General features: G+C 42.9%; 1 protein-coding gene across 1 annotated transcript in view; it reads right to left on the reverse strand.

Annotated features, from left to right (window-relative positions):
- Positions 1-17,288, reverse strand: part of PITPNM3 (PITPNM family member 3) — a 40,581-nt gene extending 23,293 nt beyond the window's left edge. The window contains exons 1-3 of the mRNA XM_062506891.1: positions 17,267-17,288; positions 9,585-9,680; positions 4,294-4,401 (exon numbers count right to left, since the gene is read on the reverse strand). Of these exons, the coding sequence (XP_062362875.1) occupies positions 4,294-4,401; positions 9,585-9,680; positions 17,267-17,288 (226 nt within the window). The remainder of the gene's footprint in view (positions 1-4,293; positions 4,402-9,584; positions 9,681-17,266) is intronic.
- Positions 17,289-17,678: the final 390 nt, after the last annotated feature.

Consider the following 17,678-nt stretch of genomic DNA (forward strand, 5'->3'; position numbering starts at 1 on the left):
TCCATTTGATAACCTGTAGCATTAGCCACTGAAGCTCTTAACAACTAAGAAATGGCATAACTTACCTAGCAATACAAACCAGATTCTTATTACCAACATTTAATTAGCAGCTGTTTAAAGAATATTTCTGTCCTTCCATTCCCTCCCACAGCCCACCCATCCAAGGAAAGTTGCAAGTACTCAAATTTAAATACAAAAAGCTAATATACAGAGACATGGAAATAAAGATCCTTCCTACAGATAAAGTGCTCCTACACTACTCTGGCCAATACTGCCATGGAGGGTAAATATCTTTGCCATCATCTGACCACGACAAAGGTATCAGCCTACCTCTACCTACATCTACCCTCAGAGCTGGCATGAGAACCCAGGTCTCTCAATCCCTTCTCTAGGTGCTTTCTTCAGAGGCCCAGGCAACATTCGTTTTTTTCCCAGAACCTACCTACCACTTGAGTACATTCATACATGCAGAACTCTGCTCCTGGGGCACAGCCAGACTCATCAACAGATGCAGCATCCAGTTGCATGGGTTTGGCATCAAAGAACAGAATAGCAAATGACAAGGGCCAGGGAAGATGGTGGCCCTCTATGATATGTGAGGAAAACTGCACGTGCAGCTGTTGCCTGCTTCTGCCTAGTGCCTAAGAAGACTCTAGAACTTGTTGGCACTGTCTCTCAATCTCATGAATTAAAAATGCTGTTATGCTAAATCCAACTAGGGTTAATACACAAAGAATAGTAATAATGTTTAACTCCTCTGATGGATGCAGCAGTACAAAGTAAGAGCTCTGCAACTATTCTCTATTTTTTCAGGAGCTCTTACAACCACAGTTGACAATTTGGTTTTGAAGGTAATAAAAAGGACAGAAAAAAAAGACAGGCTTTTAATATACAGCAAAGAAATCTGCTTTGGTCCATTCTTTGTGCAAGCTGTACTTGCCATACACTGCCATACCTTACCTTTGAGGAATGAAAATCATTCAAATTAGCTATTTCCAAATTTCACATACAATCTCTTTCATTTTCAGTTCCTTGCCAGGACAATTCACAGACTGTTGTTCTGCCAAAGATGCTGGGTCACAACTGTTACCTGCTTTCAGCTTACTAGGGAAGAAATATTAACTGCAATAGCTCATAGAGTCATTGCTGAAGCAAAGCAAAGCAAAGAGAAGCAAAGTCAGTGACTCCCTGGGGAGCAATGTCTGAAGCTCTCAGGAATGTGAGAGTTAAAGGCAAAAACCAGACCTCCAAGAGCACAGACCAGCCTTCTGAAGTGCTTGTATATGCAATTCCACAAATGACAACATGTAAACCAATGGGTTTCATGAAGAAAATTCCTTCCCATGGCAGCTTTGAATGGCTGTGCAGACAGAAACTCTCCATCACAAAAGAACAACTCTCAACAGAAACTGAAGACATGTCCACTACAGAATGAAAATTAAGTTTTATTTGGTAGGATTAAGAAACATACAGTTATTTTTAAATTTTTCATCCCACAGTAAATTTAACATATTCTGAACAAAATGCCACTTCTCTGTCCCAGAACTGAAGGATGATCGGCAGCAATTACTCTTATTTGCACGCTACTAAAAAAACTATTAAAGAAATCAGGAAGGTGTTTTTTGGGCAGTGTTAAAACCAGAATAGAAAGGTACCTTATTTTCCCACAGAAGATTGGTAACACCACTAAAAATAACCATACCTATTCTTCAGAGAAAACAGCTGCAGGTAAAAACAAGATTCACAAAGTTACCTTTATGTCATGGTGTGGTACATAGCCATTACACATACATTAGATTTGTAGACTGTAGCCATTACACATCCATGCAGCTGTGCTCCTGAGGTGTCAGAGGGCATTTCGTACAATTCTTGACTCCTGTTTTGCTCTCGCCTGGGATTACATCAATAATGGGTCCAGCATTAGAGGACAGCACAGCAGAACAGAGTAATGTGCCCCAGAACCAACGAGATACCAGGGGAATCGTTCTCTTCTTTCTTCCCTCACACATCCAATCTTGCAATACTGACCAAAAAAAGGTGCCAGCAAGCTTTATGGTATAGTAACTTTCTGGATTCTAATAATGTGAATTACTGTAACAACCATACCACTGGAACAAACACCATTGATGTCCCTCTTTAGAACGTGATTTTCACCTCAGCAAGAATCCTGGGAAAATTAACTTCTGAAGAGAAAAATCTTTTTTGTTAAGTAGTTTTTAAAATGCCATAGCAAATGTAACACTAATGTGAGCATAGATATGTCAAACTTGGGAAAACAGAGGGAAAGGAAAAGAGGCAATATACCTACAGATGGTGTGATCCTCTCCATGGGAATGGCAGCCAGGGAAACTCTAGGCCCAATGAAAATGATGCAAGAACACATGCTGATTTCAGCATGTGGACCGGATCTCAAAACAGATTAAAAAATTAAAAGGGACTGCAAGGAAAGCACTCAGCTCTCAGCTAAAAAATACCTTAATAGGTAGATTAAGCTTCCTCCATTTTGCATTCATTTTCTGAGCTGTTTTCTAGAACACACAGCATCACAAAATTAAATGACTGCAATTACACAACACTAGTAACCTGCCCTGCTACAAACTGCCAACAGTGGTGATTTGCAGAAGTCTAATCCTCTGTTTCTCTCTAAAACCTGCAGCTAGAAGTAAAATGTGTTCTTTATATGAGCAATCTGATATGTTCTGGAATGCTGATGACTACTGTAGTTTCCATCCTTCCTTCTACTGTTCACTAAGCCAACTTTTCTGTTTGTCACTCTTCATATTAGTATTAATAGGCAGCAGTAGATGCTATTGCACTAAATTCAACAGCAGCATAAACACTACAGTCAGCTACATAAGAACACCACTTAATTAATTATGTGACTCCAGGAGGGCGTGACGAGGAGGGGTAGATCATATGCTACTGGAGGGAAGGAAGACAACAGCTTGTTTACACAGAATATTCACTGTGGACAAAATTAGGTAAGGCAGCCCTCAGAGGAGAGAGACAGAGGGAGAAACACTAGTACAAGGTAAAACTCACTATAGCAGTCATGAAGGTATAAAGATTTTTCTGTTATATTGTGTGTTTTGACTATTGTACAAATGTTGGAGAACATCTGAGATGCATGGCAGGTGTAACAAAGGGGACTGAATGAGTGAGCAAATGAAAAATGAGACCAGATGAACTCGCTAAAGACACCCCAGTCTGCACTAGTCTTGCACAGAAACACTGGTTTCCTGTGGGAGTTTAATGGATCCAACTCAACATAGCTCATAATTTCAGACATTATAGGTAAGTACCCACATCACAAATGACAAGTCACTTAACAAAATGTCTAAACTGTGCAATGCAAAAAGTTAACCATTCCCATTCAAGTGGGGAATGCTAATTCACACCCAATTTTATGCATCTGAAAGATTTTCTTTTTATTGCCTTGACCCAGTAATTCACTTTCTTTTTAAACATTAAAATTGTAAAATGCAACAAAACAAGTCCAACATAGAATTATGCTGAATTATTTTATACAAAGGAAGGAATCAAGTGAGAAATAAATATATAAGTTTTCCATTATTATACAGGGAAATTATACAAATACACAAATTATACAAGGAATAAGAACAAGAGAAAAAGATGCAATCTTGCCTGAAAAATTGACCTTAAAGATCAAATTATCAGCTGTATTTCTGTCATACTTTGCAGTTAACTCAGGGCTGACTGCTGGCACTGTAGCATCACTCCTTGCCAAATCTGCATTTAACCATTGCACAGGGAGCTACAGCCTCTGCTTTGCCCCTAGCCAAGCACCATATGTACATATTTAAACACTGTACAACCTCTATCATTGACTTAAACTGGGATTAATTTTATTTCACAAGAAACAATAGAGGGTTTTCAGAAAGACTACAAAGTCTTTCTCCTTCCACAAAAACTGAACCTGAAGAATGATGTAGCTAAACTTTCCTCTCTCACATGATGAATACAAGAAAAAATAAGTTTTAGTCTTGTAATCTATCTCATAGTTGTTTAGCTGAGTCCAACACTGACTTCCCACTAAAGCAAATAAATTTGCATTATCTGGGCTGCCAAGGTTTTCTCCTGAAATAGATCACTTCAATTAATTTCTCACACTAAAATGCTACTTACATATCTACGTAAACCTTTTAACTATGGGTTGCTGTAGGATGACATTACTTCTGCAGAGTAGTTACAGAGTATCTAAAAAGTAATTGCTTCAGTAGTCAGCTGTTCTTGTTAATGCTAAAGAATTATGTAATACAAGCTAAACATTACCTTGATTTCCTTCAAGCTTCCCAATTGTTTCTATCTGCTCAACAAGGTCATTTGAGTTCCACTGGCTCATGCCTATGAGAATAGCATTTTTTCCTTCCACCATCTCCTCTGTAAGAGGAAAAAGAATAGAATAAATTGCTATGACAAACAAGAGAAAAAAGACAGGGTGAGAACTAGTAATCGAGAGAGAAATAAACACTCATTAGAGCCCCTAATGGGAACAGATAACAGCTTATGCAGGACTGTCCAGGAAAGCTCCTTGTCTACTCATACGTTTTACAGCAATCCTATACACTTCACGGATTATGTGCGGAAAAACATGGAAAAGAGAGAACTGTCTGTATCTTTTCTCTTGAACAGCCACTGTAAAACAAAGTTTATAATAACCACTTTGAGTGTTAGTGTGGTTGGTTGGTTGATTTTGTTTTTATTTTATATTTGAAGAACATTCAAAAAGCAGAGCAGAGGGAAGCAAGGACACACAGACCAGTTCAAGACTTTTCAAGAATGTTTTTCCCCTTTCATCAAAAGCCACGTATGCCACCTATAAAGCTTTACATTTTCATCTAGGGACACAGAGACATAATGGAATGGAACCAAGCCCACAGCACAGAGAACCATCCCTTTTACTGGGATCCCATCCAGGAAGTGGGAAAAACTGAAAGCACAACACACAACCTGTATTAACTCTCTTTTGTAAAAAACAAATCCAAAACCAAACAAGCCTAGAAGCTGTAGGAAAATATTTTCCTTCAACTTAACAGCTATTTGGCAAGAAGGGTGCATTAATCTTTTCTGAATAAATCTACACAAAGCACTTCAGCCTGGCTGGATACAAAGACCATACCAGAATGGTCTTTGTACCTAGAGCAAGCACACAGGAAAAAAAACTAAGTAAAATAAGTAATGACAGTTCTTTACTTGTTAAGGCAGATTCAGAGAATGGGTCAAGATCTGTCCTCTATTACTGCCTTTCATATTACTGCTCTATTCATGCCTTTCATAGGGAGAATGGCTCTAATATGAGAGTAAAGACAGAATAATTTAGCCAGGACATTTCTGGCTAAAATAATTTTCAAATACCTACCTTGCAGTAGGTCTCTAAATTATTTAAAAATTTATGTTCTTTCATGTTCTCTCATATGTACTCTCTTATTTAGAAAGATCTTGTTGCTGGAGAAAGATAGATATGTATAAAGGACTGTATAAATCACAGTCACCACCATATCTTATCTCTACCAAAGTCATACCTTCCATAAACAAAAAATTATAAAGGTTATTTATCAGATTTATCAGAGAAGCTGGATCCAGCAAAGCCTCCTGAGACTTGACACAATCTTAGCTGCTCCCTGAGGCAGAGAGAATCAACCACTTGGCACAGCATTTTGCTCAGGTTTTTGTCACTTGCTCTCAGAGGCTGATTTATTTGAAGTTCTATAAGGAGGAAGTGGAAAGAGCCATGATGGTTTTGGTCTCTTCCCTCCCCTCCCCCAACAATGGTTTTAAAATCCATCTGAGTGTGATGAGTACTTTCAGCGATGTTTTGTGCTCAGTCCTTACTGCTGTTCTTCCTGCCAACTTTGTGAAGGAACAAGAAGTGTCTTGCTCCCCATGTCTCGCACCAGCCCCTCAGTGCAACTGCACAAATACAGATGGAGAAGTGTTCATATCAGGAGCAGTGTAGAACGACCATAGCCCTCCTTAAGGCCTAGCAGTGGCAAGTGTCTGGTTGAGAGGTGTAACAAATATCTACAAATAAAAATGGGAGATAATGGTTCTCTGCTGTAGATTTTGTTTTCCCGCTTTGTTCTTCTTGAGCAAAATCCAGCATTGGCATTGGAAGACTGAGCAGCAGCAGCACAGCCCATGGCCCTTAACACTGGCAGGTGTGTGCAGCAGGCACAAAGATCAGTGAAAAGAACTGAAAATAAATGAGAGACTTTGCCTCCAGGGCTGTGTTATGGAAGATGGTTTTTTTTCAGCTCAAAGGCTGTGGGGCAGGCATGTGGGGAGATCAGTACGGGAGTGTTTGCCTGTCTGTTGTGGAAGTCTGATGAAATGGCCAAATGGGAATGTGCTGGCTTCTCTGAGCAGCTTTTCAAATCTGAGAAAAAAATGCTAGTCAACCATGGAATTTTATATTCTGACAATTTTGTGACTATGTACTCAGCTGAAATTTTCATCCTCTATAGAGGAGTGTTGCAGTTAAATTATAAGGTAGTTTCCTGCATCAAATATCATTTTACATGTGAACACTCTAAAATTCTGTCTAACGTATGGCATGTCACATGGAAAGCAAGAAACAAAGGAAAGCCAGGCTATATAAAACAGTAAAACTAAATTAAGTAGTTAGCCTTGACAGATGAATCAACAGTCAAAGCATGTACAGCTGCTTCATTTCAAACACGGGTGCTTGATTCTCTGTTTACAAGACTGCCGGCCAGAAACTTCTTGGTTTGAGAAACTGAGATTTGACCCCAGCTGTTTTCCAGAATACAAAACCAGCTCACTAATGCCATGTTTTAATGGTACCAACTGCTGTGCCCACTGTTTCCTACTTCAGCCTGTCTATAAAGTACAAATTACACATGGCTAGATGTGGGATAGCTTCCAGATTCTCCCATGAAGAAAGCCCATAGTACTCAACTCCAGCTGCACTGTGCAGCTGCAAGAATACCAAACATGGACAAAGCACTCCATACAAGTAACAGAGAATGGGTGAGAAACATAGGTAAGAAACAATGCAGAAAATGTTATGCTGGAGGCAGAAAAAGGGTATCAAGCTACCTCATTTTTAGGAGGTGAAAGCCACAGTCTCTGTCCTGGACAGGCTTCCCTCACCCCAGCACAAAATCCTCTTGTTTCTTTGGTGCTAAGTTTAATCTACTGATAATGCCAATTACTTCAGCCCACACATATGTTTTCCTTTACCGAAAACACAAGCTCCCTTATCACCAAGAGAGTATTTATGCTTCTGTATACATTTATTTTCCTGACATTTAAGCACTTATTTCTGAAAGGCTGTTTGGGAGAAGCAGAGATGATACTAAATTAAGAGGATCTACGGACTGCCTCAAGGGTAGCAAGGCCTTGCAGAGAGATCTGAATAGACCACAGAACTGGGCAATCACCAGCCACATGAAATTTAACATGCACGAGTGCTGGATTCTGCACTTGGGATGGGCAATCCTGGTGAGACCGAACCGGGGGAGAAGGGGCCAAAGAGCAGCCCCGCCGAAAGAGATCTGAGGGTTTAGGTTGATGGCAAATTGAGTATGATCAACGGTGCATCCTGGCAAGCAAAAGGGCCAGCAGTGTCCTGGGGTGCATCAGCACAGCACCCTAGCCAGCTGAAGGAAGGTGACCGTCCCACTCTGCTCTGGCACAGCCTCACATTGAGACCTGTGTCCAGTCCTGGGTGTCGTAACACAAGGAAGATCTCAAGCTATTAGAGAGCATCGAGAGGAGGGCAACCAAGATGCTGAAAGGCCTCAAGACCAAGATTTATGAGGAACGATTGAGATCCCTTGGTTTGTTCAGTTTGGAGAAGAGAATGCTGAGTGGAGACCTCATTGCAGTCTGCAACTTCCTCAAGGTGGGCCAAGGAGAGGGAGCTGCTGATATCTCTCTGGTGACCAGTGGCAAGATATGAAGAAATGAAAATCTATCTAAACAAAACCTAGTTTAAAGAGCATTTCTGCAAGCTAGCTATCAAATAATCTAAACTTGGAAATACTTGTATCAACTCAATATGGACTATGTCCAGCAAATTCCAAGTGCATTTCTTGTTCTCAGTCTATAATGCATGCCTCACCAACTTCAAAAATGCAGGCATCAAACTGACCTTCAAAGCATTACTGAACAATGGATCTTGATGATTTAAAAGAATATTCCATCAAGCACAATAAGTGATAGTACTCCCAAAGACAGAATATAGTCACACTTTTGATCTATTCACACCAAAGAAAACTATGCCATCTAGAATGTCTGAAACATCATCATTTTAGGCCTCTTCTTGGAGAAAAAATTTGAAGTATGATTTGGTGCTCAAAGTTACAACAGCAGTTTCACATGGAATTTGGAAACACTGCTGAAATCATCAAGACAGCTATTTTAAGTACATTGCAAAGCACAAAGGCAGTGTGGAGAAAAATCAGCATAGGGTGTTTCTACTTCCAACTATTCCACTTACTAAAGATTAAGATTTAAATGCCGCTGAAACAATTTGGGTATACTATTGTAATTGACTACCCAGTGGGAAAAGATCACTATCTCTCATTCTCTGCGTGCTTAGATGTCTCCCATGCACATTTAATTTTGATCCACAGAAGCAATTTATCACATATTATTATATCTCACTAAAAGTCTGTTATTAGGGGATTAACAACTCAGTAACAGATGTTGTTCATTATCTTTACATAGCAGTGACATTTTATTTCAAGTAACCATTATAAATATGATAGTGACTGTCATTACAAGCATTTCAGACTACACAGACTACTTTTGACATTAAAACGTATGTATTTAAAGAAAGCTCTTTCAGAAAAAGCAAGTGAAATGTGTCAGGAAAGCCTAAGTTTTGGTTCCTGGAAACAGAACCAAAACCAGAGCCCCAGTCTGCCACTGGAGGTGGGAGATCACGTATGCACACAACCTACAGATTCTGCTCCCACTTCAGAACAGAACTTGGCATGTTACTGAGCATGTCAAGATTCAGGGCCTCACAGATGATGTAGAGAGTGCTGCAGTTACCTCAGCTGGTTAGAGCACAACTGGACTCAGTGATCCTTGTGGGTCCCTTCCAAGTCAGAATATCCTGTGATGGAATCCACAGGCATTCAAATACTGCTCCTTGAACAAGCAGAGATCCCAGTCCCTCCAGTGAAAGTTGGGATAGAGTGGACAACATAAGATATGGGTCTTAGAAGTTGGCCATCAGTAACATGGACACTCATGGGCTTTATCAGGAACTGTGAACAAGAGCATTCCCCCACTGTAACCTCATGCACTGTCTGAGCTGGGAAGGACCTGGGTCAGACCCCATGAGGTCTGCACTGGTGCTGTGTTAGTGCTTCTGACACCAGCCTCAGTTCAGGGCAGCTCTCTCATCCACCCCAGCACCTCACCAAACTCTTGTAAATTTAGGTCCATTCACAAATCCCAGACAGAAGAACTGACAGAGGTTTTGTCTGATGAGGACAATGTCGTCAGTTCACTTAGGAAGAAGCTCAGTTACGTGTTGCAAAATCAAGGGAAAACACAGGGAGGGGAGGAGAAAAATGTGTACTCACCTCGTGCATCAAAGAATTCATCATCAGAGCTCTCTACAGAGTCTCTGAGAACATTCTGCATGTGCCGCTGAGCACCACCAAATCGGCATGGGCCAGCTGGAAATACAAGGAGACTCACATTAACATTAGGGAATGCTCATCCCTGCTCCAGGAAAGACCCCAGCCCAACACATTAATGAACAGTTTGTGTAGGTGCCTCAGGAGGATGGTCATCACACACACTTTAATCTCAACTGTCAGTCAGCCAGAGCTCTCAGGATGGCAAAAAAATATTTCCACTTAACCAAAGTGATTAAAACAAGTTTGTGTTGAAGACAAGCCTGCATTCAGCTAATGCAGAGACCTCAAAAGACAAATTCTTTCCTGTTGAATTCATCTGGCTGTTCCATTCCAACACTCAAATTGCCATCGTTTCTAAGACGCAAAGCAGCATTTCCCCAGGACACGGCAGTAGCACACACTTAAATTCAATCTAACTCCTAAAAGAAGTGCCATCTTATTTGGCTCACAGATTTGCAGATAAGCTACTCAATTCTCTCTTACTGAACTGGTTTCATCAGAGAGCTTTGCTGTGCTGGAGCCTGGGGCTTTCATTTGAAGCTTGCCATTTGAAGACAGGAAGGCAAAACCACATTGGAATAGGTACAGTAACTGATACAGTCATCACATCTCAGACATTCCTAATGGATTATCATACTCAAACGCGTTTGTAGTTAGTAAACCAGATTTGTCTAAATATCTGAATTCTCCTTACATCTAAGCAACCCAGCACTAGAAAGAAGTAGTGAAATTTATTCCTTATATTAACAGCAAAGGCAATTCCCTAGAGAATAACTGCCACTAGCCTGGCTGAAAAACCGGTGAAAGCACTCATCCCACAAAAAAAGCTCATGGTTCCAGGGACCTTGGAATTTGATTGGGATTTGAGAATGTGAAGGAAGGGCAGGGAAAAGTGTCACAAATATCCAGGCATAAATTCTGGCTACAAGAAAAGATCTTGGGAGCATCAGTTTTATTATACTGCACTTGGAATGCTTCTAGATTTAGAAGCAGCTTAAACATAACCAGAGTCAGCAGCATAAATCTGTGTAAAGCTCACTGCAACAGCTCTCCACATCTAGATTGATTTACTGGCTGGACTGCATTGCACTGTCCTAATACATTGGTCCTATTGAGTCTGCTTCCTTCTGTGCCAGCAGATTAGCATTATGCACCTTCAGAGGACTTTATTAACATTTCTTGATTTCATTAGACACTGGTATTGCCTGGACTCACTAATTTGATTTACACTGTCAACTGCTGCATATTTTATTTTATAATTTTGCTTCAGGGAATTAAAAGACCAGCCCTACTTCAGAACACAGGCCAGCTCCTTGGCAATGACACTTTATGCTTCTATGGCAGTGAACCTACCCTTTATCAGATCAGTCAGCTGACAGTTAGCAGTCAGATTTCAGGAATTTTTGCACCCAGGGTAGAAACTTCCATTTCATTTCAGTTGCTCGGTATCACATTTTCTGATCAAAGAAGGGGAAAGCAAATAGAAATGCTTTGAACAGTACATGACCAATCTATGAGTCACAATAGCTGAACTGGAAGCACATACAGTAGTTCCCCTCAGCTGCCAGGGGAGCATATAAGTAGGATAGTGGGATAGTAGGGTACAGTAGAAGAGCAATGTTCCTAAGACGTGGAAGAAGAGCCCACAGAAATGCACAGGTGCTTCTCTTCTAGAAGATGCAGAAGTAAAGTTTCCTATCTAACCTGCTGTGTCTCTGCACAGAACTGCAAGCTGTGCCAGTCACCTGTCACGGAGGCAGCTGGCAGGGGCTTGCCCTGAGCACAAAGCCACAGTAAAAGCTAGGCAGAAGACAGGAGCAGAGCCATCCTTGCAGCACCATGAACAGAAGCTGAATGCTCTAGTTAGGCTAGCACTAACTCTAAGTAATTGTAATTAAGATTACAGTCAGAGATTTTCCTCAGTAAAAAAAAAAAAAAAGTCTTGCTTTTTCTTTTTTTTTCTTTGACAAAGAACAGCTGGAATTTCACTGGTACTTTGCTGCATCAGTGACCTGGTGACCTGACAGGTGGTGCTGTGATGCACGTTAGATATTGATTTCCTTACCCCTGTGTATAAGTAAGGATCACAACTGAAATCTATATCCTGCACAGCAGCTTCCATAAGGGGAAAACCCACAGATCACAATCAGCTGCAACCTCTTGTGATAAGCAGCAAAATAGCCAGGAACTTATTTGACTAAAAATTGCTACAGAAATATTCCATGTTCTATTATGCAACACTCACACTTTGGTTGAAGGCAAGTCAGACTGCACCTCTGTACACATCATCCTAATTCAGATGGGAGGCAAATTTCATCCTTGGTGTTTAGTAACTGTACATAATTCCAGCAAAGAGCAGAAGAAACAGTTCCCACTCACATATCAACAGCTTCTAGTGCTGTCCATCCAGAGAAGGAACAACCCACTATAAATTATGCAATCTCTGATATGTTCCACAAATAGACCTAAGGAGCAGAACAGTCATGGAAAATGCCAATTCCACTTTCACCCACAAACACCAGCAGGGCTCATTCTACCATAGTTCCATAAGAACACAACAGCAGTTGAAAACTATATATAAAAGAAGAATCAGCTCTAGCTGCCTCTGGTCAGGAGGCATAAACACAAATTTTTTCAAAGGTGTTGCTTTTTTTTTTTTACAAACTGGCAATGATATGACAATTAAGCAGTGCATGAGCACACTTCATTCCATGTGATATGAGAGTGATTCTAAAATAGAAAAAAAAAAGGAAAAAAGAAAAAAGAAAAATGCAAGAGGAATGAAAGTGACCCTACTGGTCTGTAGCCAACATTCTGAGGACTAGGGAAATGGAAACAGAAAAACAGACAAGAAGTGAAGTTAGGCTGAAGAGGCTCTGAAAAACAGTTAAGAGACAAAGGTTTTCCTCTGAAAACTGAATAGCTAACGCTGTTGATTCCCAACTTTAATCACTCACCTATATCCTTTGGAAGGCCTGGGTTCCAAACCACATTAATTCTGTCCATCCCAAGCAACCTAAGACAGAGCAGCTCACCACTGCCACTCAGTAGTAAGCACATGTTCTGCTACTAGCACCAAAAATGCTGCTTCAATATTACTTGTTAAGCAAAGATAGTATTTAAAATGCATACCAAGTCAGGAGAAAGAAAAGGCATCTACTTTCCATTTCCATTTCAGTAACTGGCATCAATTCTGACAGCACAAAGACACACCATACACTGCAGGTCCTTAGGTGGCATACACCTGGAGGTGAAATGTGTGGAGAGCACAAGGATATCATCTGGAAAAAGGAAGGAACATTTTCCTGTGGAAATGATGTCCTCTAAGCACACCTTGGCAAGGCACAGGGATTGAATCTGCTACTGGATCTAATGAGCAGAAAAATAATTTTCAAATTTAAATTTTAACTTTCAAAGGCAGCAGGAAGTAAGCCTGGCCCTGCTGTGAAACCACAGCCACATTAACTTTCTTCACTGGTTCTGCCTTCTCCTCATTTTGAAATAGCTTTTAAAACCACTTACTGCAACAAAAAAAAAACCAAAACAAAACAAAACAAAAACAAACAAACAACAAAAAAAACCAAAAAACATTACTGGAGTCATCACATCACTGTTTACAGAAGCACTTCACAAGCAGGACCAGCACATACACTTTGGGAATGAAAGAGCAGTGATTTCACTCCTGAAACATACTTGTGAGGGCAGAGTAGCAACACAGTAGGCTCAGTCCAGAAGAATCAGTTTAAGAGTCACTCCAGCACCTCCCTCTTCTCCTTACCCATGCACAGATCACTGGCAACCTTGTCAGGCAAGCAGGACAGACAGAAAGTGAGCAGGATGACCCAAATGATGAAAGTAAGCAGGATGACTGACTGGTCAAAGTAAGCAGGATGACTGACTGGTCACACCAGCCCCTTGTGCACTGGCAGCATCACAAGCTGGTTCCAGAGGCCATCCCAGCTCAGGTGTGCTCACACCAGAATTGCCAGGAAGATGCATTCAAGCAGCCTGGGGTAAGAGCAGCAGTTTTCAGTGGATGCAATTAGAGCACTGGGCTTTACTGAAAAACTAATAAAATATTATTCATTTCACTTTCATATTATCACAGATTTCAAGCTTGCAGCAGGTCCAGCCTTTCTCTACATCTTTTGCTTGGTAACATTTTCCAATATCCAATCAAGCCTAGACATAAGTACATGCCAGAAGACAGGCGATCACAAAGAAAGCACTCCTGCATACTAGCACCACACCTAGGTAGAGATGAAACAGCACACAGTGTTCTCATAGCTACTGGAAACTCAGTCTTTTACATAGTCAAATACCGAGGACTGAATTAATCTCAATTTAAAAAATAATAAAAAATGGACTCTATTACAGAGATTAAAATATTTCCACTTGTCAAAACTTGTTTTAGAAGTGTACCATTTTGAATTCAGGGCAGTTTTCCTAACAGAATTAAAAAGCACAAGTCATTTTCCCATTTGGATAGACATGGTGGGTAGGAGGAATTACTTTTGCTAGTGCTACTGACTGCTGTTGCATAATAACACTTCTGTTTTGCTGGTTTCAGATGCTTCTTGCCTATCCATTAAGTGAGTTAACTGAGCTACCCACACAGTGTTACCTAGTGACTATGCAGTTAAGACATACTGGAGGTCAAGTTCACCCACTATTATTTTCTAGTTATGTTTTATTTCTTATTTGGAAAACATAAAACTGAAGATATACGTTGCAAGGATGTGAATTTAACTACTGGAGGTACTCCCTAGACAGAGGGAGATGCTGATCAGAGGAAGTCCTTGCCTGCATACTGACCACCAAAAAAGATGGACCGTATCATCATTGATAGCAGGGCCACATAGAACTCATCCAAAATCACAGAATGAATCTGCATCAGAGACTTGAACTGAAATGAAAACAGTTGAAGATGAAATGAAACACACTCAGCAGAAGGGGCTGAGGGGGGCAGGGCATAAAGTGGGAGGCCTACAAAACTGTGAGGCTAAAGGAAGAGAGGGAGAAAAATAACAGTGGGAGGTGAGAGGGAGGGCAGAGAGAACATAAAAGGCCAAAGGGGATGGAAAAGAAAAGAGTCGAAGATCAAGTCAAGATGTCAAGTTCCCTTGTCAAAATACACAGCTGACAAAACCAGACATAATTACAGACAGAAAAAAGTCCACACAAATTGCAGGTTCTCTTGTCAAGAAGTGAAAGACAGAACCGATGGAGCAGTCCAGATGCCACTGTGGTCAGAAGTGCCCAACACAACCAGCTCCTCTCTCCCATTCCTCATCCAGTGTCTTTCATCTCACAGCAATTCCACAGCGAGAAATCCCTGGTTGTCTTCCCTGTATATCCCTCCACTGACAGTTCTGCAGCAGATGGTAAGGATGGGCATGTATTTGAATAGTGGGTACAGGAAACAAATCAAGAAACTAAGCCATGCCTTGAAGCCCCTATTTTAAGGTACCAGTGACATTTGCAGTCTTGCACTTTATAGGATTACTAGTGAGCTAGAGGAAGAGAGAAAAGAGGTTTAACATGACTGTTCAGACTTCAAATCCTAGATCAAACTTTCCTGTAAACATGGTACACCTCCCAGAGCTGTTTCTTGATGCTTCAGATGCCAGCTTCCCCACAGCAGAAATCAACTTCACCCTCCCTCTCAGCAGTGTCATCACTTCCTCCAAACTGACTCCCCAAAACCAGAGAAGATATGAATATTATCTAATCTTTTCCTGCAATGACTGTAGGTGGACTGCCTGCAACACATCTGAAAGTCTCTACTTTCATAGTGCAGAGATTCTGGCTTTCTGAGGAGGCTCTGGCATTTTTGAGTCACTGCGCTCTGTTAAAAATGAAGCCAGAGCTGAAGAGAAGATACCCTACTACTCCACAGGACATGTCAGGTAGTTACCTGCAATTGTCTCTGTGTGGTTTTACAATCGACACTCTCGCAAATGCCCAAGCATTTCTGCACGTGGACTACTTCAAGTGCTCAGGGTCTGGAGCTGACTAGGTGAGGTCTGGCTACTCAAATGAGTCAAGTGTGGACGATACCTAGAAGCCCTTTAAAAGCACACCTGTTACTCAACTGTGACCAAACAGCACATTTCCACTACAATTTTGGTCTTCCTTTCTATTTGAGGTAAGGCTACAGCACTCGCAGGGGCTGCAAGGTAGGATACATACAAGCAAAACAACTTTTTTATATTTATATATTGCAGCTCACACTTATAAATTCAGTAAGCTGAATTTATAAAAGCAGCACATTTCCCTAGACCAGATAGTTTCTTCCAGACCTCCGTTACTTTTCTTTGCAATAAGTAGTGACATTACAAAGCTTCTTTCAAAATACATACATTGTCAGTGAAATCACATCAAAGACAAGTACTATGCTTTAAAATTCCTGTGCAAAACTGTATTTGAATGTGCAAACTATGTACACAGGCTGCATTACTCATGTATCACAGAAAGCAAAAGCAATGCCCTCTTCCTATCAAACTTAAAATGACTGCAAATGAATGACAAAGAAAAGGAAAAAAAAGAGACTTTTCCCCCATTTGATTACTTCTTCATCTTCCAAAGATGAAGTTCAATCCTGTATTTGCATCCTCTGAAATAATTAATGCTCTCATGTTCCTGAGTGTTACATCTCTGGGCTGCCACCAATCCATGCTTATTTTTGGGGAGTAAAGAAATAAACAGTGCTGGAAAAAAAAGACCCTTTTAGGTTTAGCTTTAATATTGCCATGCTGCTGAAAAGCTGTGTCCAGACCTGGCACCAACACCAGGCAAGTGTCACATACTGACCATTCAGTCATAGCAGTTAGGCCTTCAGCTGCAACAGCAATGGTTCTTGCATGCAACCTAGAAGAAAACCACTTCTGCATCAGCAGCTGCACTCTCATCTGTTGTGGCCTCCGTGCACACAGAACATATGCTACCTCGTTCAGGCTGCACCTGCCACCGGCCACGGGACATTCAGGGCGCTGCCACTGAGCATCCTCAAGCCCTGGTCTCACCCGCAGCCAACCGACCTCCAACCCCCACGCTCCTCAGGCTCCGGAGAAAGCACGAGCTACGTGAATGGGCACGGCGCAGCGCAGGCTTTCGTCAAATTCCACCCAACAGCGCACCTGTACTGCTCTCCGACCGCGGCTGCTGCCTCTCGGTCCGTTCCTCCGGAGCGGCCGGCAGCGAGCACCGCCCGACCAGGGAATTCTGCAGCCACAGAATTCCCCCGGAGCTGGGAGAGACCCTTCCCGGACCAGCCGCGGCGGAGCGCGGGGAGGAGGCCGGGCAGGGCGCGGGCGCCTGCGGTGCCCCCGCAGACCCACGGCACCGGCAGACGCGGGCGCCGCAGGCGGAGCGGGCCGCGCTCGATAACGACGACGAGGTCAAACGCACCCGCGCCTCGTCCGCACGGGCTGGCGTTCAGCGGAGACGGGGTGGGCGGGGAACGCGCCGGAGCCCCATCCCCGGGGCCCCGCGCTCCCCTCGGGGCCGCCCCATCCCGCCCCGGGGGCCTCGCTCTCCCCTCAGGACCGGCCCATCCCGCCCCGGGGGCCTCGCTCTCCCCTCAGGACCGGCCCATCGCGCCGCGCGGGCTCCGCGCTTACCCGGCAGTGGAGCTTTCGCCATTTCGGGGCTGCCCGCTCGCAGTCCTCAGCCGTGTCAGGTGCTCGCCCGCTGGGCGCTCCGGCACCCCGCTCTCCGGAGCCCCATCGGCTTTCAGCAGAGGCCCCGTGCCGCCCCCTTGCCTGCGGCGCTGACAGAGGCGGCCAGGAGACGCCGAGGCCGCCGCCCGGTGCCGCCCGCCCGGCGCTGAAGGCGCAGCCGCCGTCTCTAAAGGCGCAGCGAGCGGCTCGGGGGAGAGCGGGGGCCGGGCCGGGCCAGCACGGGGCCGTGGCTGCGCATAAACGGCCTGGAGAGAGCGGCCCCGAGGTGCGAGCAGCACCCCGCCCCGGGCCAGGGCTCGGCCCAGGGCTTGGTCCCTCCAGCTGGAGCTCGGCTCGCCCGCGGCGCTCCCGA

Source organism: Cinclus cinclus, chromosome 22 (assembly GCF_963662255.1).
Source record: "Cinclus cinclus chromosome 22, bCinCin1.1, whole genome shotgun sequence".
In the NCBI taxonomy this organism is placed as follows: domain Eukaryota; kingdom Metazoa; phylum Chordata; class Aves; order Passeriformes; family Cinclidae; genus Cinclus; species Cinclus cinclus.